The sequence below is a fragment of the Oryctolagus cuniculus genome, chromosome 13 (genome assembly GCF_964237555.1).
Source record: "Oryctolagus cuniculus chromosome 13, mOryCun1.1, whole genome shotgun sequence".
NCBI lineage: Eukaryota > Metazoa > Chordata > Mammalia > Lagomorpha > Leporidae > Oryctolagus > Oryctolagus cuniculus.
Window position 1 is genome coordinate 95,852,758 of NC_091444.1, and position 24,453 is coordinate 95,877,210.

At 46.0% G+C, this 24,453-nt stretch overlaps 1 protein-coding gene across 2 annotated transcripts in view; it reads left to right on the top strand.

The window, feature by feature from the left end:
• Positions 1–24,453, top strand: part of ADARB2 (adenosine deaminase RNA specific B2 (inactive)) — a 571,117-nt gene that overhangs the window by 378,772 nt on the left and 167,892 nt on the right. Inside the window, exons 2-3 of one of the 2 annotated variants that reach the window (XM_051832432.2) lie at positions 2,411–2,497; positions 12,698–13,605. In XM_051832432.2, coding sequence (XP_051688392.2) covers positions 2,411–2,497; positions 12,698–13,605 — 995 coding nt within the window. The remainder of the gene's footprint in view (positions 1–2,410; positions 2,498–12,697; positions 13,606–24,453) is intronic. The other variant, XM_051832433.2, reaches the window with a different exon arrangement.

Genomic DNA, 24,453 nt, shown 5'->3' on the forward strand with positions numbered 1-24,453 from the left:
GTTCTGATTTCTTCACACTCTCACTAGCGCTTGTTCTTTTCTGGGATTTGGTTGTTCTTGTTGTTGTTGTAAAAACTATCCTGAGGGGATGAAGTGGTAGCTCAGTGTGGTTTTGATTTCTATTTTCCTATTGACTGGTGCTGTTGAGTATCTCTTCATGCGCTCGCTTATTGGCCCTTGGCACATTCCTTAGAGAAGCGTATATCCCAGACCTTTGCCTTAAATTTCAGATAAGCAGTGAATGACGTTCTAGCATGAGTGTGTGTATATGTATATCTATATAGAGATATATCCCACAAAAGATGTGCAGTACATACACACACACACATATATAAAGATAACAAGACATAGATAGATACAGATATAGATACAGCTCTAGATCCCACAGAATATTGCAAATGTATATATGCTGAAAAAATTATTTATCCAAAACTAAATTTTAACTTAGTCCCTTGCATTTTCATTTGATAAATCTAGGAACACCAGAAAGTGAGAACTGTGATGGATCTAAAATAATCTCTATATATTTCACAATTCTGCTAAAAATGAGCCCTGAAACACTTTAGTGTATTTTTGTGGGTGTTTGGCTGGTAGTCCCGCTTTATTAAAAATTTGTAATTTCATTTTGAGATCCTCCAGACTAAATCATTTGAGCTTCACACTCTTTGTGTAACATTATTGAACTCCCTTAATGAAATTATAACTCAAGCAAGATATTTCATTCTCTTGTAGTAAATTAGCTTGGGCTGTGAGGGTTTGGGGAGAACCAGTATTTCCCTGGGTTTATTCCTCTTGTTTGGTAGAACGAAGAAGGAGCAGGCATTTTATATTTGAGTTATTTATTGTTCTCTTTGTGTGCACCTTATATTGTTGCCTGTCTCTACTGGAAACAACAGCTGTTAACAGGCTCCTGGATGAATTTCAATGTGAACTCCCCTGGCCTCTGGCTAAAGAGAAAACAGGCTCAGCCTCAAAAGAAAAAGAGCAAGTCTCAGACTGAGTCTGAACACCTAAAGGCTAACAGCGTATAAAACCAGGACTTAGCGTTTTCATGAGAAATCGCACTTAGATCGTCCTGGTACAGTAATGTAGACAGTTCTCTCCTCTCATGACAAGAACAGACAAGGAACGGTGTGACACAGACACAGAAACCTTACTAAAAACTCTGGCCCTCTGGAATCACCTGCCTCAGAAGGTGATGGAAAGTGACTGAGTGCTTGCTGGCCAGAGCTGGGGGCACCTTAAACAATAATGACATAAGAAATGGCTCTACTAGGACCGCATTGGATAAACAGGATAAGTAATAGTTTTTTAAAAAACAAACGTGATCAGGATCCATAATGGAGCATAATGAATGGTGAGACTGCAGGGGAATTGGCGAGCTGTGAAGAGGCTGGAATCTGGGACCTGAGGTGGGGTGGGAGGCTCCTTGCACTGTGTTTTTTGCAGGCTCTCTGCTAACTTCTACAGGTGAACAAACACTGTGAATTTCTGGGGTTTCACTGGATTGGAGGGAATCTCCAAAACAAGGCATTTTCTTTTGGGTCCTTTTATTGAGTCATTTTTACTTCTCCCATTAGTGCTTGCAATATACCCTTCTTTAATCTCCCGTTTAAGAAGGAATGGTAGAGACCATGATACGGGGTACAGGGGAGGGGAGGCATGTTTTGTTGGTCAGGGGAGGTATTTCCTAGTTTGGTTCATTTTCCCAACTATGCTGTGCTCAGAGCGTCTGGCACGCAAGATGCCAGAGTGACCTAGACATTGATTACCCAGCCACCAGTGCTGTAGGCAAAGAACAGCCTCTTGGATTCCATCCACACAGTCAACTATATTTCCTCATTGGTAGGAAGTCTTCCACCTCCCATTGCCCCTAACTCTCCTCTTCATCAGCTCAAGCACCTCTTAGTGACTTGGCTGGAGCTTTGATAAGTCCTTTTCATTTCAGGCCCACACAGCAAATTCTATTAAGAAAAAAAAAATAGTTTTTGTTTTATTTGTATAATTCTCTTCCAATTCCTGAGTTTTTCACTTACTTTGGTCCTCCCTGCGACATGACCTTAATATATCAGGCTCTGCCCCACCCAGCATCTTGTAAGGAGATGCAAAGTTGTTACCCTGAAGAGCATTACTTGAAGTTTTGAGGGACGTGGACCAAGAGGAGGGGAGATGCCAAAAAATAAGAGAAGAAAAACGGAAATCATAAAGTTTAAAGTTGACTGGAGAGAAGAATTTGACAAAACGCTGTCAGAAATTCAATAAACGACTGAGCCAGAATGAAGTAGCTGAAGCCAAAGTGACCTTTCCACCTCCCCTGCGCAACCTCTCTGTAAGAAGCACATATGAAAGCAGTGAGTTCTTCTGAAACTCGATGTCCAAAGCCCATTTCCTGTTCTTCTTTTCTTTGCAGACAAAATAAGCATATTGTCCACCTTCCTCGCTCCCTTCAAGTACCTAAGTCCTGGCACCACAAACACGGAGGATGAAGACAATCTAAGTAAGCAGCACCCCTTCCCCAAAGGATGGCGACGCCCCCACTCCATATGTGGACAGGGTGTCTTCCACTGTTCCCCAAAACTGAGACCCTTGGGGTGTGGGGGAGGGGCTGCTGGTCTTCCTATCCTTGCCTAAAATCACATCCTCCCCAGCAGTTCTGTCCTCACCTGGTGGCCCTTCGTCACCAGCACTCTCATTCTCACCTGTAATCCTATCCTCACCTGAAGTCCTATTCTTACCTCACCTGTAGTCACAGCCTGTGTGAAGTCCCATACTCATCTGCAGTACCATTCTCACCTGCTCGCCCATCCTCACTAGGAGGTCTATCCTCACCTGGAATATCGTTCTCTCTGGGTCCCTATCCTCACCTGCAGTCCCACTTTCACCTTTAGTAAGTCACTAAGTTGGAATTTACCCTCCACTCATCCTCACCCAGAACCCCATCTAAATCTGCATTCCCACCCTGACCTGGAATCCACCCTTACCTGCAGTCCCAGCCTCACCCCAATCTCATCTGCATCCAGTTTCCCATTCCTGCCTTTAGATCCATCTTTACCTGCAGACATATCCTCACCTTCAGTGTCATCCTCACGTGGAATCCCTGCACCTGAAGTCCACGCTAACCTGGCATTTACCTTACCTGCACTCCCATCGTCATCCAGAGTCTCATCATGCCTGGTGTCCCATCTCCACCTGTCATCCATCCTCACCCACACTCATATCTGCACCTGCAGTCCCGTGCTTAGGTGAAGTACCACTACTATCCAGAATCTGTCCGCATGTCAGGCCATCCTCACCTGGAATCCTATCCTCATCTCGAGTCATGTCCTCATCTGCAGCCCCACCTCTCCTGCAACCCTATGCTCACTTGGACTCTCATCCTGACTTAGGGTTCCACCCTAACTGCATTCCCAATCTCACCAGAATCACCTGAAGTTCCACCCTCATCTACAGTCTCATTTGTCTGCTCTTCAGTTAGAATCTCATTCTTACTGGAGTTCCACCCTTACCTGAAGGGGAAGAAGTATCAGTAATGTCCTTGTGACTGAGAATCCCCGGGTTTACAGGAAATAAACCCACTTTCTTGTATGACTCCTTTTCCCTTTCCTTTGTTTTCCCCTCCACTAAAAAGGAAAGAAGATGAATGAGATCACAGTGTCTTAGAACATGGTTTGTACAACTATTTCACAAGGAAGGAGCTGGGCTGTAGTCTCCCTTGTGAAATGCCTCTGGTGCATGTACCTGGACAGGAGCCAAAAACAGCATAGCCAGGTCACGATGCTTTAGGGAAGGGGTTCTGAGACCAGTAAGGAGAGCCCGGAGTGAACAGCACTCGTGTGTGTGTGTGTGTGTGTGTGTGAGAGAGAGAGAGAGAGAGAGAGAGAGAGAGGGAGGGAGGAGAGAGAGAAGAGAGATTATTTGGGGAGTATCAGGCTTAACCTGATGCACCACCATGCTGGCTCCAGGAAATATCATTTTCAATCAATGAATGCATTGTCCTCCTTTATATAGATACTTTTGATTTTCTTAAAAAAAATTCTAATTTCATAGATTGTTCAAGGAGATCTGTCCAAATGAACTGGACATGCCTAACTAATTCTCTCCAGCATCACAATTGTAGTCTTATCAATTTGTTATCCAAATACCCCTGGAAGGTAGAAACAGACTTCTTTGTGCATGTAGAGTGTGTATATACTAATATACTGAGTGTGCATGAGTGTACAAATGGGGTGTGTGTGTGCCGTGTCTGTATGTGTGTATGTTTGCAGTATATGTGTGGTATTGTATCCATGTCTAGGAGGCTCCCACCATCACGAGGTGGAGGATAGGCTAAGAGTCTTTCATTCCATTCCAGATGTTTAAGACTTGTCTGCCTTGGCGGTTAACTCTGAAAAGTTTTCTTGGGAACACTGAGGAGCAATGAGCTGCTGTCCAATTTGCACATGTCACTCCCCACTGACTACTAGCAGGTCCCACTAGGAATGACTCAGGCCAAAGCTGTTAGCCTGCCAAGTTCACATCCTGTGCCCTTGGGGAGCAGGTGGGAGGAAGTCTCCCTGCCTTTTGTAGTTTTTTCTCCCTGAGTCCTACAAAAAAGCAGGCACAGCTTCATGGGGTCGTGTGTGATTAGTCTTTGAAGGAGACATCGTGCAGAGGCTGTCCATCCCAATGCATCATCATGCCCCTATGTAAAGCACCAGCACCATCCTGCAATCCACAAACCCCAGCCCAAAGACTCTCCTGGCTTGCCTTCTGACACAGCTGGCTGGTGTCAGACCCACTACACACCGTGTCCTTCTTCTTGTCTGGGTAGGGAATCCAGGCTGCCTGCCTTTCTCCCATCAGTCAGTCCATGTTGAAGCAAGATTGCTCTTTTTTCTTTACCACTGGAGCTGTTTGGCAGCTGAATAACCTTCAGCAGGAACAATGTTATCTCTTCCAATGCAGCGTGGCACATCGCATGGCTGATTCTCTGGAGCCCTTCAGACCCATGGATACGGTCGGTGTTGTCATTAGTGATGCAGGTGACCCCAATATTGCCGGCCCGTGAGGGGAAGCCAGGAGTGCATAATGACCAGGCAGAGGATGCCGGCACTAAAGGGAGCCAGTGGGGGAGGAAGAGACATAAAGTCACAAGCAAGCACAGGCATCTAAACACCATCCGAGGCAATGAGACCCCATCCAAGGACCCCAACCTACTACACTTCTGAGTGAAAGCAGCATAGGTCATCAAATTAGTGAACCCAGCAGAATATATTTCACATGGAAAACAAACATTTAAGCACAGCCGTGACTGTAAAATGCTGTTCTTTCTCCCCAAATGCAATTCTTCAATGCGTGAAACCCTTCAACTTAGCAGTACGTTTGCTGACACTGTTTGTCAAATGAGCTAATGTACTTAGGGAGCTCAGGATAGAAGTCCATGTGAGAGAAGCACAGTGGAAATCACTTCGTTTTACAGTTTCCTGTACAGACGCTTCCCCAATTTCAACATTTTCTTTTAGTTCCTGGCAGTCTTCAAATTGCTCATGATTGTTCTGTTACTGATGCTTATGGTATTGATCTAATGCAATTTGAAGTTATTTGCCTGCTTTTTTTTCTAAATAGAAAGACACATGCAACTCTTTGGAAAGGCCTTAGCTTATGGATGCCACAGTTCATGGATGTCTCATTTTCTGATATCTTGAAGGACATGATGATCTGCTGGTGTCTGAGGCAGGAGGCAGGTGCACATGGCTGTGGTCACTTGGGGCACCACCCACACAGCCTCTCTGGGACTGGGTTTCATGATGCAAGGTGTTTGGAATCCAAATCAAAAATTTTCAAGTGAGCAGAAATGTAATCCAACTCCCAGTGTGGGCAGTGAGGTTGGTATGTGTTGCCTGGTCCCCACATCTGGGTTGCCATAGCATTGTGCCCTCTGTCTGCCTCCCAGCATTTCCTGCAGAGCTGATGTGTTCTCTGTCTCTCTCTCCTCTCTGGCTCTCTCCCTCTCTCTCTATGTCTCTAATATGCACTCACTGTTTCCCTGCTAGAACCCTCTGGGCATTGATAGTGACGCATGGCTTCCATACAGAGTGCCTTAAAAGGTGGAGTGTGTGTGTGTGTGTGTATAAGAGAGAGAGACAGTAAGAAGAGAGACAGAGACAGAACAAGAAACACAGAACGAAAGAGCTAGATGAGAAATAGAGAAAGATGCATAGAGCGAGAAAGAGACACGGCCGGGGTGGGGACTGGGGATGGCAAAACTTTAAGCGAACCCTGATTTGTAGCTGGCATGACAGGTAGTTCCAGTCTGCCCCCTGGGTAAAGAAATGTATTTCTTGCAGAATTTCTCCCAGCTCTAACATATTATAAGTCTGCAAGTTATGATTGGCAGGAATAATGATTATTTGGGAGAATGAATTCCAGACTAGGATGAAAGGATTCACTAATTTTTCTATCTTGTTATGAAGTGTCTGTCTGAATTGCTGCATATATACAACATGCATACTCAGAATTAAATCACTTTTGTCACATAGGTCCCCCAATCCTATAATCCCAGAACTTCTGGGAGAATCCTAGGAGGCAATTCCCAGCATCTTCCTCTTTGCTACCTCAGTCTTCAGTGATCATGATCCACCAACACAGAACAACAAAACACACATTCTGAGTGCATGTGATAGGCCATGTCAAACTTCTACACACATAATCCTCACACACTCCATACTGGACCATCTATTTGGGAACCACATGGTAAGTGTATGAGGTTCAGAATCCCCTATCAGCTGGAATTCACACTGTGCTCCTGAGACAAATATGCCCACGCACAATTCTGTGGAGTTTGGAAAGTGCTTTCCAGGAGAAGACTGAGTCCTGGAGAGTGACAGTCAGAGAAAAGCTTGGGCTTGCCTGCACTGGATCAGACTTAGAGGAGCTCATTGCTCAGCTCTGTGAGCTCATTGCTCAGCTCTGCAGAAGAAAGAGCAGAACTGGCCAGCTCTTGGGCTAAAGAGCAGAACTGGCCATCTCTTGGGCTAAAGAATAGAACTGCCATCTCTTGGACTAATCAGTCTGTGTGAAGTTGAGTCAAAATTTACCATTGTCTATGTGTTTTATTGTATACATTTAAGGTGTCAGCATGATGCTTTGATATCCATATGGAAGAGCATCAAAAATTTTGTGGAAAAATGGAAACAAAAGCTAAATATATAGTGCAAATTTTGAAATCCAATAATAGTTTACTCATAACATGCAGTTTTATGAACTTTTTGAAGATTTTGCATCAAACTAAATCTATCTCCTAATTATATAATGTCAACTTTTTTAGATACCCTCCTATATATAATGAGATAATGGTTATAATAATCAAGCAGATTAACCCAGCCATCACCTTCCATTTTGTCATATGTGTGTGTAGGTGTGTGTGTGTACATATGTGTACATGTGTGTGTGTGTGAGAGAGAGAGAGAGAGAAAACACCAAAAATCTATTCTCTTACTCAGTCAATGGATATATACCGAATGGGCTTAAGGACACCCAGAAATATTTAGGGAAAGGGTTAAAGGTTTGGGATGGGTCCCAAAGGGGGTATTTGCCACAGGGCAACAAAGAGAGGAACAGGCAGTCCCAGTCTCCCCTCACAGCCCAGGAGCAGCCTGGTATGTTCATGAACCCCAAGAACAGGAAGTAGAGGACAGGGCTGGGAGACAACCAAGCCCTCTGCATCTGTGGTACCATAATCTCAGCAACATGTGCATAGACAAGTAGCTGCTCATGTCTGTATTTAGGATTGAGAGCTTTCTTAGGCTCCTGACATTTTATCTCTAGGCTATTATATATGACAATTGCATGTGTGAAATCTATTAACTAAATGGAGAAAAAAAATGAGTATAATTTCCTGGGTCAGAGGCAGGGAGTGTAATGCACTTAATACCTTCCATGTGGAAGAGGAAAATGTTAATATGTAAAATTGGAGTTGGAGTCCTGTGGAAAGCTCACAGAGAATTGTTACAGCAAAATGCCAGCAGGACATCTGAGCTTTGCCATAACTTGGCTCCAGGCATCTTCAAGTAGAATTGGAGTTGGGGGGTGGGGAGAGGGAAAGAGGGAGAGGGAGGGGGAGAGGAAGAGAAAGAGAGGGAGAGAGGGGGAGAGGGAGGGGGAGAGGGAGGAGGAGGAGAGAAGGAGAGAGGGAGAGAAGGAAACGGGGAGGGAGAGGGAAGGGGAGGGTCCTGCCACAAAGGCAAGCTCACTGGGTTCTGTCCCTTCCCTAGAGCCAACAATGGTCATAGCAGGACTATTTCAAGGGTCTGTATTTTCCCCCATGTATTTTATACATACATATTTAAGAGTATAACGACACTTCCTAACCCAAGACAAAAACCATTGCAATCATCATTTTGTGTCTTTAATAAATGGAGCTTGGGCAGGTGGAGTGACCTGCCCAAAGTCACACATGCATGAATTACTAAGATGGTGCCTGATTGGCTCTGGGGTCCTTGCAGTGGCCACTGTACCATCCCACGTCCTGTGGCTGCTAGGACATCGACTACAGCCCAAGCCATGGATGAGCTCAGCAGCCCTTGCTTGACTCAACAATCCAATTAAACAGAGCATTTGTGCCTGAGGAAAGGGCTCTGACCTCAAATCAGTGGTTCACCAAAACGAGTGGGTAGTAGTCCCTTCAGAGATTCTAGCAGTGTGTCTAGGACAAGATGCAGAAGTCTGCACATGTCAGCAATTTTTATTGATTACTGGCTACTACGAAAGGGGTTCCTATGCCACATTCTGATCATCAGGCTTTATGCCATGGAAAACGTTAATGACAACGACCATAGGAAACCAGGAGTTGTGGAAGAAAGGAGCCTGAAATAACATGAATTCCACACAGGTAGAGAGAAAAGCATTGGTTTGTGAGTTCTGCTACTCTGGGGTACCATAGAGATCATCTGATATGTTGGCCACTTAATCACATTAGCAACCTTAATTAAACCCTCGCACTGTGAGAAATCAGTAAGAGATTAGAGAGCTCCAAGCAAGTTCCAGGCAATCTGGAGTGGGGAGTTGAGTGTTGAGTTGTTTGAGTTTTTTCTTTAAGTTCAATTGGGAAATCATGCGGTTAATATGATCTACTACTCATAGACCTAAAATACCCTAAGTGGTGGAGCTCATTGCATCTGGATCCAAAGTATGGGACGATTAACAATAATGGTTGAGACTCAGTGCTTGCTACAAGGAAGGTAATTATTTCTACCAAAACAGATTGTAACTGAATATTACATACCCATAACCTACAAAGCTCTCAGATTTGTACTTTTGAACAAAGCTACCTCTCCAAATTTAATGCTTCTTTAGAAAAAAAAAACCTGTAGGAATAAAAAGAGCAAATAAAAAATAAATAAGAGAAATACTTCACAATTTAGAAACATCAACTAGTGAGAAGTTGAGTTTTTAACAGGAAACACTTCCAAAACAAGGCCCAGCGCCTTTTGCCAGAACATTCTCATGAAAGCTGATTTGCCTCTTGATAGAGATGGTGGTGACAGTCATGGCTGCGTGGCCAACTGGCTCACCCCAAGATAAGTGGGCAGGCAGCAAGCAACTCCAAAAAAATATCCTCAAGTGTCAGGATACCTCCCAAAGTCACCTGATTTTTCAAAGGCTTCTTTTGTGCTTTTGAATTTGCATTTTTTCCTTATTATTCTCTCATTTCAATGCCATAAACCAAGGGATGGAGAGAGTGGTACCAAGTCAGCCAGGTCTCATCTCAGCCCCACTTCCCAACCATTGGAGGGAAATGTATCTCTGCATCAACACCCAGACACGCACTCAATGTCTGTTTTTAAGTTATGAGTTGGCTGTAAAAATCACCCCCCAAGTTTCCACTCACTTAACAAGATTAACCTCATTCACAACCTGCCCCCGACCCTCTCAGAGCTCAGACCTCCAAGTCTTTGGGACACACTGAAGATGCAGAAAGGAAAACCTGGGAGTGGTCTTCTCTGGCCACCTCAGCTCATGAACCCATCACACGCTGGGCACAGCCTACAGGATGAGCTTCATCAATGTCCTCCAGCCAGCCCAGAAAAGGGTGTTACTGTACAACAGTCAGGAGATGATGAGATTCTTCAGTTCCATGAAAATCACCTTTGCAGCAACAACACAGAGGAGGGGATTTGAGATTCCTGGGACTGAATCACAGCTCCAGCAGTTTGCAAAATACACAGCACCAGGAAACCATCTCTGCTCTTTGGACCTCAGACTCCTCACCAACAAAGTGCTTTTCATAATGCCCACCCCTGGCACTGATTTCAGATATAAGAAACATAGCACAGTCTAGGTTCTGGGTGGGAGACCCAGAACTTGATAGGGCTCCATAAAAGATAACAGTACTTCTCATTATCAGAAATTTCAGAATATTTTGCAATAGATCCATGAGTTTAGCATTCCAGAAGCATACCCATGAGTAAAAGGCAACAGAGATTCAGTAAGGCGTGTGGCAATCCACTACTGATTTCTAAATGGAATAGCTTTATCAGAGAACATTAGTCCAAGATGACCTGGCCAGAAAAATTCAATTATCTTTAAATGCATCTTTCACCTACATTTAGCAAATAATGATCCTGTTAAATCTACATCGGGTCATTTGTACAAAAGAAATAAAACATTACATATACAAACGAAGTTGCTCTCTGACCCCTCATTTCTCTCCCTTTCTCAGTACAGGTTGGGGTGTATCTTTATTATGCATGTATCTACAGCTTTACCACATACATAGGGCTACCCAAATAATCTATAATGCTAGTATTCATATAATCTATATCAATGATATTTCAATCTATGAATTATGTTGCAAATTGATTTTCTCATCTAACATTGTATTTTTGAGATTCATCTATGTTGGTTTTGCACACAGGTATATGTAACTTCCATATTGTAATCTGTAGTATGGTTATACCACAACTTATTCACCATTCCTCTGTCTATGGGAGTTTGGTTATCAGTTCTCACATTTGCAAAACTAGGCTGCAATGGGCATGTTTTTCCATGTCTGCTTTGTGTGCTAAGGGGTCAGCAGTATTACTGAGGGAATGTGTTTCTTTATTCTGATTTGCTGTTCCCAAAATGCTTTTTGAAGACGTACTTATATTCATTACCACCATTCTGTTGATATATGTCCTTAAAAACATATCACATTTTTCATGTTTGTCTACATATTGAGGTAGCAAAAATTCCAGGAGAAGAAATCAAAGGAGTAGACGGGTGCTGCTGTCAGGTAGAGGATTTGAGGGCACCGTGCTGCAGCTGAGCTGCCGCCCTGGGCTGCCTGGAGTGTCTCCACTGCACCCATTCAGACCTGTGGTTCCCACCCCACTACATGAGAATGAGCGTTTTATTTACAGTGCCAGTGTGGCCTACCCAGAGCACTGAAGGACCTGGACTTATCAGCTATTCAGAAGCTCTAGGTAAACCCAATAGTGAAGTCAGAGAACCACATTTCAGAGGAGGCATAAAGGACACGTCCTAGCATGTATGATCTGAGAGATCCCAGTGGGTTGTTTTATCTGGAACAGGGTCAAAAAACACTTTCTGCACAGGGTCAGGTGGTCAATAATTCAAGTGAGGTCACATCATTGCTGTCACCACGACTCAGCCCTGTCACTAACTTATCAACAAACAGCGTGCTAAACTCTAAATAACCAGGTACCAAAACAGGCAGCATGAGGGTATTCGGGGGCAGGTCACTGCACCGGACTCGGTCAGCCCTAGCCATTCCCTTCACAGAGAGCTCAGGAGACACCAGCTTTTCTCACCTCTGGTTCTGAACGAGGAGGTCGGGTTTTGAGAAAGTCTCTTTGAGGTTGGAGACCACGATGCATGATGCAGAAGAGCTGTGGGCCTTAGTGCTGGCGGTTTAGGTCCATGGAGCACTGGGCACTGAGCCTGCAGGCTGCAACAGCGGGTGGGAAGACTTCATACGCCCACCATGGGACAGGCCTCTCTGATCTTTAATGTGGCCACGTGTCCATTTGGTGTTGGAGACAGCACTGGCAGACAGGGGAGGTTGCCTCAGGGTTGGGGACATCCAACCCAGTTACAGCAGCAGATGGGGATGCGATGAGCAGGACACATTCCTCACCCATATATATTCCTCCTCGCTGTTCTCAAGCACAGCTCCCCAAGAACTGGGTCCTTCTTTTTTTGTTTAAGGTTTTTTTTTAGAAGACAGAATTACAGAGGGAGAGGTAGAGACAGAGAGAAAGGTCTTCCACCTGCTGGTTCACTCCCCAGATGGCCGCAATAGCCAGGGCTGGGCCAGGCTAAAGCCAGGAGCCAAGGGCTTCATCTGGGTCTCCTACGTGAATGGCAGGGGCCCACGCCCTTGGGCCATCTTCTGCTGCTTTTCCCAGGCCATCAGCAGGGAGCTAGATCTGAAATAAAGCAAGTGAAACACCAACTGGCACCCACGTGAGATGCTGGCCTTGCAGGCACTATGCCACAATGCCTGCCCCTCTTGTTCTTCATGGACAATTTGTCTCCATAGCCATTCCAGCCAGCACCGGCCAATAGAGCAGTTCACAGCCCTGGTTTGTGGTGCTGATGGCAAGAGCTTTGTGTGTGTAGATTCCAAGTTTGCAGTAAGGTCACTGGTGATGGAATCTGACATTAGCCACCGGCCAGTGCCCCTGGGTCTTGACTAATTTGTTCTCCCCTCCAGGTACCAGCAGTGCCGAAGTGAAGGAAAACCGCAATGTCAGCAACCTGGGGATGAGGCCCCCTCCTCCTGGAGACTGGGCAAGAGGTGGTGCACCCAGCATAAAAAGGAAAAGACCCCTGGAGGAAGGGAACGGGGGCCACTTGTGCAAACTCCAGCTGATCTGGAAGAAGCTCTCATGGTCAGTGACCCCCAAGAACGCCCTGGTCCAGCTGCACGAACTGAAGCCGGGCCTGCAGTACCGGATGGTGTCGCAGACGGGCCCGGTGCATGCCCCGGTCTTTGCAGTGGCGGTAGAAGTGAACGGCCTCACCTTTGAGGGCACGGGGCCCACCAAGAAAAAAGCGAAGATGCGAGCAGCGGAGCTGGCACTGAAGTCCTTCGTGCAGTTCCCCAACGCTTGCCAGGCACACCTGGCCATGGGCAGTGGCACAAGCCCGTGTACGGACTTCACCTCGGACCAGGCCGACTTCCCAGACACGCTGTTCAAGGAGTTTGAGCCGTCCACACCGAATGAGGACTACCCAGTCTGCCGCCCCGTCGACACCGAGCTGCTGTCCACTGCCTACCGGCACGGGCGGCTGCTCTACCATACCCTGGACCTGATGGGCCAGGCCCGGCCAGACAGGCCCAGGCCGGCCCCAACGGCCCCAGGGGAGAGGAACCCAGTGGTGGTGCTGAACGAGCTGCGCTCCGGTCTGCGGTACGTGTGCCTCTCGGAGACGGCCGAGAAGCCGAGGGCCAAGAGCTTTGTCATGGCCGTGTGCGTGGACGGGAGGACGTTCGAAGGCTCGGGACGCAGCAAGAAGCTGGCCAAGGGCCAAGCCGCGCAGGCCGCCCTGCAGGCCCTCTTCGACATCCGGCTGCCGGGCCACACTCCCAGCAGGAGTAAAAGTAACCTCTTGCCACAGGTGAGACTTCTCAGGTAGCTGCCCGCCAGGCAGAAGGATGCTGGGAAGGATGTGACCTGGGGTTTGCTCTGCCAGTGACAGAGAAGTGGGCAGGCCTCTGTCCTCTGATGCTTGTGAGCAGAGTGCAGCCCCACACCTCCCCTTCCAGCCCCCACACCCTCTCCTTCTGGCAAAGGTCCCGCCCTAACCTTACTAAGAGAACTTGCAGGGGTTGCAGAAGGAGAATCTTGTGAATTGAGGAAAAGAGAATGTCCACGCTGCAACTTGGCAGGGGTGGTGGGAGAATGTGTGCAGCTGGGGGGATGGTACCCCGGGGGCAAGGGCCACCCGAGGGTAAGGAATCAAGCAGGGCTGGGCAGAAGGTGCTTCTATCCCACTGAGAGGGGCACGCTGCGGGAAGGGCTGGCTACATTCTCCAGGCCGCGTGGTAATTTGCTTTCTCTGCCACCAGAAGAAAGGAGCATGGGGCAAAATGGTTGTGTTCGGTGTGACGGTCTGGATTGACTGTTTTGCCAAGGAGACTTGGGAAAGCCAAGGAATGAGTTGTCCTATTGGAAGTTGGTACCTCCATGGTCTTGAATGAAGGCCTGGGGAGACTCCCACACTCCTGGGCCCAGGCAGGGTGCAAGTGTGTGCAGGGAGAAACACAGTGGAAGGCACAGGAAGCCAGAAGTCAGAATTAGGGACTGGAGTCTCACTGTACCAGTCCAACATCATCATCTCTATGGCCCCTTTATGCACAACTTTCTGACTGGAAACTCGAGTGCTCCACTTGCATTAGAAAATATTCTCACACCATTTAAAGCAACCTTATTCTGCCTGTTCTTCTAATTGCTTATTTATGCAAATTGTCTTTTCTTTTATCATTCTGAAGATTATTTGTGGGCATCACTAATGTAGGAGATACAGAAAATTATCTTTATTCATTTTGGGCATCAATCAAGGAAAGAAACATTTTACATAGTTAAAAAGCACTTAGCCTGGTGAGGGATTCCTGGTAAGTACTCAATAATTATAAGTTATGGCTGGAATCGCTACCGTCACATCATATCACCTAGAATAGAATCCATTATTTTGCCCTGGGATATCATAAATCTGTTGGAGAATGAAGGGTATCACCAAAACTTCAGATACTGCTTCACGATACTGCCTAAGGATCCAGAGTGCGTGACGGTGGTACCCGTGGTCCCTTCGTTTGGATTCGGGGCTGGGTTTGAGCACTCATTTATCCATGCCTTCATTCAATATTCATGTGATTCTAAGCAGGCATGGGCAGGCAATGGGCAAAGCTGACCACGTCCTACTTCCAGCAGAGCTAGACAAGAGAAGATCTAGAGTATGTACAAGGGGTTCCAATCAAGGGAGGCTGTTTCTCTTGCTCTCTCAACCCTCCTGTCATCCAGTAGGGTTCAAATATTTATTATACACCCAACATCATTCTAAGAAGACAGTAGGGGGAGGTGTAGACCGCAATCCCCATCATTCTTGCCTTTCAATCCGTCCTCGAATAAATGCACAATCGAAAAGCTGGAAGAGGGGTAGCTTCTACATGTACGTCCCTGTGCACCTCCTAGTGGTCTCCTGGAGCGTTGCTCTCTCTTCTCTGGCACCTCCATCTTTTTCTATTCTGCTTCCTCACTGTGCCTTCAGCTTACCAACAGTAGCCACGGAAGCCACTGTACACCCTGCTGCTGGGTGTGGGGCTGGGCAGAGGTATGAGCCCCCTGTGCGGTTGCCTGGGGCCTCTGGTGTGAAGTTGGTTAGCTCACCTTCCCTGCGAAGTCCCCCAGCAGTGACTGTGGGTGTGGCCAGCGAGACGCGGAAGCACAAAGAAGGCACAGCCTCAGCAGTCCTCCGCCAGGCCTGACAGGTCCCTGTTTAGTAGGAAATGTCCTTCCTCCCCCTTCCCTGATGCTCTCTTGCTTCCCACCCGCGTGAAATGTGAAGGATGTCAGTGAATTCTGGGCACCATGCCTTCTTCTTTCATGCTGTCAATCCTGAGCTCTCACGATGGAGAAACCAGGCAGCGCTACTACTTTGTAATAGTCATTTGACCCCAGAATGCAGCACATCAGTTAAAGCCACAGCTGCTAAATTATTTTTCTCTGACAGTCCACTAACCACCCCGACTGGATGATGAAGGGCACGGAGCAGCATGTGGGTTGCAGGCCATTCATCACATCACAGCACACGCCGTCCCAGGGGGCTCATTATCCTTCCCCCTCCCCTCCCCTCCCTGCAACGCATACCCCAGGGCTGGGTGGGGGCTAAGCGAGATGATGGGACTCAGGACCAAGAACCACTGGCAGTTTTATTAAATAAGAATCCTGTCTTGGCAAGGTGTGAATTCAGGGGAAAAAAATCAAAAGAAAAATTCCAAAAATCACTGTAAATGCTGCTTTGCCTTCCAGCTGTGTGCCGACACGACACTCCATCTGGAAAGCTGGTTTTGCAGCATGGGTATGCCTTGGCACCATGGGACCCCCATCTGTGCATCATGGACACACCTCCCTGCATGCACTTCATGGATTCCCTCTGTCTCTATACCATGGAACCCCCCCAATCTAAACATCAGGGCCTGCTGTCTGTACATCATGCAACCCCCAATATACATATCGTAGAGCCTCTCCCTGTATACACATTACAGACACACTGTCTATGTAGTATTAAATCATCCAATCTGCACATTGTGGACCCGTCCCTGTGTGTGCAGCAGGGACCACTCACTGTACACCATGGAAGCCCCAATCTAATATCACAGACCCCACCCTGTCTATGCTTCATGCATCCCTCATCTCCGTATCATGGGGCCCCTCCCTGTTCATACCTTAAGGCCCTACCCCCATCTGTGCGTATTGGAACCCTACCTATACATCATGGAATGCACATAGCTATGCATCATAGACCATTGCCTGAGCATGCATTGCGGTGACTCTTCCTCATCACCGCCAGAGAATTAGGCAGGTTGCCCTCAGCTTGCCTTGGCTGAGGAGGGGAAGTGTGCCACCCTCCACTCAGCCTTCCCGAACCCCCGGGGGGAGGGAGGGGGGACAATCAGATGCAGTGGGGAGTGGAGTCAAAGCAGGGTCTCACTTTATTGTTAAAGGGAGGTGTTTATATAGCTGGCATACACAGCGGATTGGGCAAGGGGTGGGGTGATGTGATACAAAAGGGTTTTAGCCACTCCTATTATACCACCTCAATGATTATTAGGCAAAAGCGCCCTGGGGCTGGGCTGTTTACCACCAGGGATTTGAAACTTAAAGACAGGTTTTCAGGCTTAGGAAGTTCCTCTAGGCCTCTCCAGATTCAGCCTCTCCCACAATACGTCATCTATCTATCACCTATATACATAATAGAACTCCCTGTATACATTATGGAACCCTCAAACCATAGATAACAGACCCCTACTTCTCCCTGTCTGTACAACCATAAACCATTCTATCTATACAAAATGATATGAAATCTCAGAGATAATTTTCCTGTACTCTTTCTTCTGAGAACTACACAATTTCTGGAACTTAAGTACAACACCAGTATTCGATGTACTTTACCCAAAGCCCAAGATTTTACTCTTCACAAGATGCCCAAGATGACCATGATGTGCAGGGCAATAAACCAAGGGTCTGGTTCTGAGGCCCACAAATGGCATCCTTAGAAGACAACTAAAATGCTGTGTTGTGTTTCATGCCTTCTACCAATAGATTGGACTTATGAGCAAAGCTTCAGAATCATCTCAATAAGAGCTCTCTTCTTTTAACAATAGCTTATGAAAAAAGGCTTCAAATGTGATGGCTCCCAGGAATCGACTGGGAATCATGGTTAAGATGCTGCTGTGCGGTCTGCTGCAAAAAATTCAATGGGTTCTCAAATAAGGATGGGGACTCTGCATTCCTAACAAGCACCTTTCGCCAGATTCTCATTGGATAATCAGAACCACACTGTCAGGTGCCCTGAACCTGTCACAAGGCCATTCTCAGCTCCAGTCTAGGATGGGTGGAACAAGAAACAGGGTGGTCTTGATCTCTTGCAGACACAATTCTAAGGAGACAGAACCCCCCCCCCAACTTTTCTCTAAGACCTGTGTTAGTGATTCTTGTCATACAATGCAAAATCACAACCATTTTTCTGGAAAAACTTAAAATGGGTTTCCGATAGTAAAGATGACACAGTGTAGACTTGTTTGCAGGCTGGATTTTGAAAGACCAGGATGCAATATTCTCAATAATGATTACAATCACAGGTGTGATCACTCGGCATCTAATTCTCACTATTTCCTGTTCCGAGGAGTAGGGTGGAAGAGGCGGGGGCAGGTGGTGGTGTTTCTCAGGCCATGGTTTCTCTCATGCTACAAATTTCATAAGACTGGACTCTGATCCAGAGTGACAAAACCAAGGGTCTGTTAAAAATCTTTAAAACAAGGGCCAGACTCAAACATGCAGTTTACAGCATGAGACAGAGTGCACAGGCTGGATATTCCGCAAATATCCATTGACAAAAGTGCCACTAGGAAGCAGCAGGCAGCCCAGTGCAAATCCTTCTTTGTTTCTTTATCTGCAGCTGGGACAAGACACCTCCAGGCTATCCAGATACTTAGAACTGATAAGGAGACCATGTCAGAATGTAAATACTAATTAGCTGGAAGTTCATCTTAAGAAAATATAAAAATCCGGCCGGCACCGCGGCTCACTAGGCTAATCCTCCGCTTAGCAGTGCCGGCACACCAGGTTCTAGTCCCAGTCGGGGCACCGGATTCTGTCCCGGTTGCCCCTCTTCCAGGCCAGCTCTCTGCTGTGGCCCAGGAGTGCAGTGGAGGATGGCCCAAGTGCTTGGGCCCTGCACCCCATGGGAGACCAGGAGAAGCACCTGGCTCCTGGCTCCTGCCTTCAGATAGGCGCAGTGCGCTGCCCGCAGCGCGCCGGCCACGGCGGCCATTGGAGGGTGAACCAACAGCAAAAGGAAGACCTTTCTCTCTCTCTCTCTCTCTCTCTGTCTCTCACTGTCCACTCTGCCTGTAATATATGTTATATATATATATATATATATGTATATATATATATAAAAATCACAAAATCTGTAGCCTTTTTGTCTCTTCACTTCCCACCCCATTAGCACGAAGAGTTAAATTCATAAAAGCTTGAATTCAACCACAAAGCTGTATTTTTCTGCATTTCCTTTACATGAAAACTGGTTAGAAAACAGAACAAAGTACACTAGAATGCTGGCAAGAAGGAGGAGGAGGAAGAGGAGGAAGGAGAAGCCTAAGTGGTAATAACTCTGAAAAGGGAACTTAGGGAGTTAACCGTGGGTTTCCTCTTTCATCCTCAATTATTCTTATTTCCTTGAGTTGTAAATTTCCATATCAGGCACAGTGGTGTTCAGCGTTTACAAAGATCTGGTCAGAACAATTCAAGTGGACTCTTCCTTCAGAGCAGAAGAGGCAACGCCTTTAAAACTACTCATAGAGGTCCCTGCTTTGACTACACACTTCAGGGGTCCGTTTAGGAGAAATTATGCCTGTGGTTTCCCTCCTGGCCATTCCTCAGCAGCCCGGAACATTTGACCCATACCCTGCACCATCCCCTGTTCTCTGCAGCTATTACTGCTAAAAGAGGGAAGAAACCATGGGAATATCTAAAGTAATTGAAATGACCCTTTTTTTAAGCTTTAGCATTTTATAGTACATTTGAATCAGAGCTCCTAGACACGATCCCATCTCATGAAATTTGTCCCTCGAATTAGCCGCGGACCTCAGGGAATGAGTCTGTGACTGCATTATTAACAGCTGCACTGCAGGACACGAGCAGACTGTTTGCACACGTGTGTCTGCCCCTCTCCCAGACACCCAGTTGACCCCTGGCTGCCTCTGACCACTGCACAGATTGTTTTTCTAATCTCACACTTGTGCTAATTCGTCTTCCTCCAAAGAAGCAGCATCCTTAGTGCCATAAAACAAAACTGTTCGCCAATAAAACTGTGCCAAAACAGATTAGCAATAGAAGGGCCCTCACATTTTAAATTGAGTTAAATTTAAAAAAGAATAGATGTGGAAATCTCACTCATGCAACATCATAACAGCTTAACACCATGCTGTTGACCAGAAATATCCTCTAGCAGGAGTGAGGAAACTCTATTCTGCCAAGGGCTTCTTAGATATTAATAGTGTACTCCATGGGCATCATCCTCACTCAGCTCCAGCCAAGGGGGCCTCCTTGCACTTCCTCAGGTACACAAAGGCACAGGGAGTGCTGGCTTGGCCTTTGGCCACGTGTCCAGCCTGTGACTATTCTGGAATGACATCTGAGCCAGCACCTACTGCTTTGCAAGTTCTCTAAGCAAAAAGAAAAGGCTCTGATGACCCATGATTTTCTTGAAAAGAACTGACCTCATCACATCTCATCAAAGGTGCTCATTCTTGTTCACATGTGGTCACACCCTATTAATACATTTCTCAGCTCTATCTTCTGGCCATTTCCCTGGGGCATTGGGATTGCAGTCAAACCTCAAGGACCTGCCTAGCAGCTGACCACAATGGAAGCTCGACCTGGGGAAAGCAACTCTGTCAACAGGACCTCCAAGCAAAATAGACCTTGACCTTTTGAAGAATCTCTAAACCTACTAACACACCTGAAGCCTCTGCGAGTTTTCTCTCAGCCTTGCAGGAGTGAGCAAGCGTCTATCAGTAGGGAGCAAGCCCTCGTTCCCTTGGCCCCTTGTCTTTCTGTCCACCTAATCTTACCACCACTTTGCTCAAAAGGTGAGGGTGTATCAGAGAATCAACAGTTTCTCTTCCAGGGGAAATAGCCTGGGGCACAAGATCTCAATGCTATTTCTAGTTTCAACAGCACTGGAGTTACAAAGCACGGAGCAATATTCTAGCAACTGATATGGAGGAACTGGGATCAGTGGGACCTGGGGTGGGACAGCCACTCACCCATGAAGGATTTCCACTTAATTTTGAGGGGAAACAAAGAAACAACAGCATTCATATTTTTACTTTCTAGGTACCCACCAAAGCCATTCTTACTGTACTTGTCTATAACTTCATTGCCTTCTCTTCTCTTAATTTCTTCCTTTCCACAACAACCAAGATGATGAAACGTGAAACATCTTGACCATTTGTGGAACCTAATCATCAGCCCTTCCTTTCACACAATCTAGTGTTGGAAAGTAGGAGAATGGTGGTGTCCTGGATTGTTAAATAACAATTTGCTTGTTTAACAAGTAAAGGAACCCTATGTATAAACTTGAGTGCCTGGCCTAGCTCCAGTGCACCTGAACATTGGCCACATTCTTTTTGAGAAAACACCCATTTCAGTCATGGAAGAAAAGTCATTGTTGGAGTCTCTGCCACAGCATTCAGCCAAACGGCAAAATCAAAACCTAGAGGCAAAAAGCGCCTTTCTCTAACCCACAGAACCTGACCCAAGGGCTTTCCCAACAGCTCTGGTACAGGTGAGGGAAAGGTCAGGAAGACTGACCTGCTGGCAGCTTTTGCAGAGCTGGTATCCTCCCTTGGGGGGAATTTGTGCCATGACTCAGGGGATGGATGTCACCATCCAGTATACAACCCCCTCCACTGAACCTCGAAGTTCTGGGTCAGACTGCACTGATGGCATAGGGGCCCCAGGACTCCAGAAAAATGAGTCTTGCCATCAACACCTGTGTCAGATGGTTCTGCTTTCTCAGGTCCAACCCCTTGCTCCGTTACCTACACACCCTCTCGCCCCTAGTTGTCCCACACACAATTCGTTCTTTGAACTTGTCACTTCAGAATGAGGAACAGGCCTTTAGATGCTTTTTTGTAGGAAAAAAAATAATAAGCCTTTGTTTTGCTGCCAAAAAAAAAAAAATAGACTTCTGTTGCCATTCAGTCCTGTGATGGGAGGAGAGTTTTCCACTGCCAGCAAGGAGCCCCTTGCATTTGCCTCCACATAAACACATTGGCAGACAGGGGCAGGCTGAGATGCCAGTAGGGAGGGGTGGGAGCACTCAGTGTGTGGGCTTCACTGCCACCTCAAAGCTCTCCAAGCTGCCGGAATGAAGCTCCAGTAACAGGTGTTTGAAGTGGGTTCTGTGAGTCTGGATGTGGCAGTGCACATATTAAAAATGTAAAATGTGTCTGCAAAGTTCCTAGGAGGAAGAGCCTTTAGCCTTGGCTTTCTCTTCTTGAAAGAAACAAGGAATCATTTCTCAACAAGCAGTCTCCAGGTGCTTGTGGAACAAGAGTGTACCTCCTCTTAGCCATTGGGATTGTGTACACCAAAAGACACTGTACAGAGAGGATATGGAGTCTGCCATCTGCCTCAGCACTAAGAAATCATAACATGGGGTTGATACAAATTATTGCATCCAATTTCTGTGAATGGCTTTAATGAGTTGAAGCAACCAGTTAAGATGAACCCACTGCTCCGACACTCAAAGTGAAGTTCAAATTTTAAAATCTCTCTCTCTCCCTCTCTCTCTCTCTCTCCCACCATGGCATACACCTCCCTATGTGCATACATCCCTATTAGAGACAAAGACACACTCACCAGGGGTTTTTGAAAAAGTTGGAAAAAAAGGTACCTGCTCTGTATGGTGCATTTCAGAGAATTAGCAAGAGGCCTTTTCTCTGGAAGCTTGTTTAGCCTCTCTGTGACTCAGTTTCCCATCTGCCATCATTCTGAGGGTTATATATTTATAACTGTGGAGTAAGTGTTCAATGATCCTTAGTCATTATTTGTATTTTTTATGAAGTTCAATTCTTTGAGATAGCTTCTTTCAGCACCAAAGTATATAACAAAAGACAAGAGAACATATTTCACTCTCATTCTAATGTGAAGGCATTTTCTAAATAAAGAGGAGGTTTGCTTGCGATTTGTAGATGCACTACAAGGGATTTAACAGGTAAATCACAGTCACACACACACACAGTTTTTGTTGTTTACCTGAAATTAAGATTTATCTGAGCATTTATTCAAAAAAAAAGACAACCTTTGTTACAACTGAAAAGCAAGAGAGGAAAACTGGATGCTGTGTGGGAAGTGGAAGGCTCACAATGGGCAGAGAGAGGATTCAGTGCCTGGTTACAGCTTCTCTCAAAGTTGTCTCTCTCAGATCAGCATTTGATTTGGGCCGCAGTAAAGATGCACTTGGGATGCTTGCATCCCCCATATTAGGGTGCCTGTTCAAGTCCAGGCTATGCTCATGATTACAGCTCCCTGCTAATCTGTACCCCGAGAGCTAACAGGCGATGGCTCAAGCAATTGGGTTCCTGCCACCTCTGGAGGAGACCTGGATTGAGTTCCTGGCTCTTAGCTTCATTTCAGCACGGTCCGGACCTTGCTGATGCAGGCATCTAGAGAGAGAAACAGCAGATAGGAAATGCTTTCTCTCTCTCTCTCTTTCTTCCTCTTCCTCTTCCCCACCCTTTCCATTTCAAATAAATAAAAAAATAGAAATTGAAGTGCTCCCTCTTCTTTCTCAGTGCACACAAAGGAATCAGTAATACTCCAGTGTCATGGGCATAAGGCGCTAACCACTAGGACTTTTCCTGACTTCCTCACTCAGATATTACAACCTTCTCTGGCTAGAAACAGTGTTGTTTTTAAACTTCTATTTAATAAATATAAATTTTGAAAGTACAACTTTCGGATTATAGAGGTTTTTCTCCCCATAGCATCCCTCCCACCCACAAACCATCCCATCTCCTACTCCCTCTCCCATCCCATTCTTCGTTAAGATTCATTTTTAATTATCTTCATATACAGAAGATCAACTTAGTATATACTAAGTAAAGATTTTAACAGTTTACAGCCACACAGATACACAAAGTATAAAGTACTGTTTGAATACTAGTTTTACCATTAATTCGCATAGTACAGTGTTTTGATATCATCCACTTATTAAATAAATCTTGTGGGGGTTGACCGTAAGTGTTCCTATTATGGAAGCAGGTTAGCATTTGAAATTAGTTTTAATATCCTGAATCACTGTACAATGGCTGTTATGAGCTCCCTGATTCATCTGTGCTGGCATTTCTCTGTTTGATTTCTCTTCCTTATAAAGTGCTTGATGTAGGGTGGGCCCTGGAAGGAACTTCTTGACAATAAACACAGAAATTAAGAGTTATAAATGAATGTCAAGTTTCTCTCACTGCAATGATCTCAGTATGTAACTCGGGTACAGGATTGAATAGATACTGTTCAGGTGCAAATCCAGCCATACACAATAATTCTACAACTTAGGGAGAGAAGGAAGAAAGTCTGAGGAATTCTAAAATCAACTTGTCTGCATCTATTCTCATTTCTTAGAAGCTGCAGTGTTTTGTTTTGCTGGTGTTTTGTCTGGTTGGAGAGGATGAGACATGGCGGCTTTCTTAGGAGACTTGATACCCTCCTACGAATGGACTTTGCCTCCAGTCTTAGGCCACCACCTGAGAGTTCTGCCAAGGACAAATACAATCAAATCCCAGCCCCTCTTGGCTGCCCTCCTGGGTCAGATAAGTGCCCTGGAAAGCTAAAGACACTTGGGACAAGCTGGACCTCGTCAAAGCGGGAACTGCCGGGATCCCCATAACTGGATGTCATTGGGGTCTATGTGAAGTTCTCTTGTGTTTGGCTATCACACCCTGGAGTGGTTCTATTCTCCCAGGAAAACTCAAGCTCTGAGTCTAACCCTCCAGCCGTCAATCCCTAGGTCACCTTTCCCTCCTGGAAAGGCCTTCCCCCACACACACCCTGCTCTCTGTCCTTGTATTCCTCACTCCTCTGTGGCCACTTGAAACAATTTAAAGCAAGAATGATTCAAATAACTTTCTTCCTTTCAGCACATCTGCCTTCTGGGTTTTGTGGCCACAGACACCCT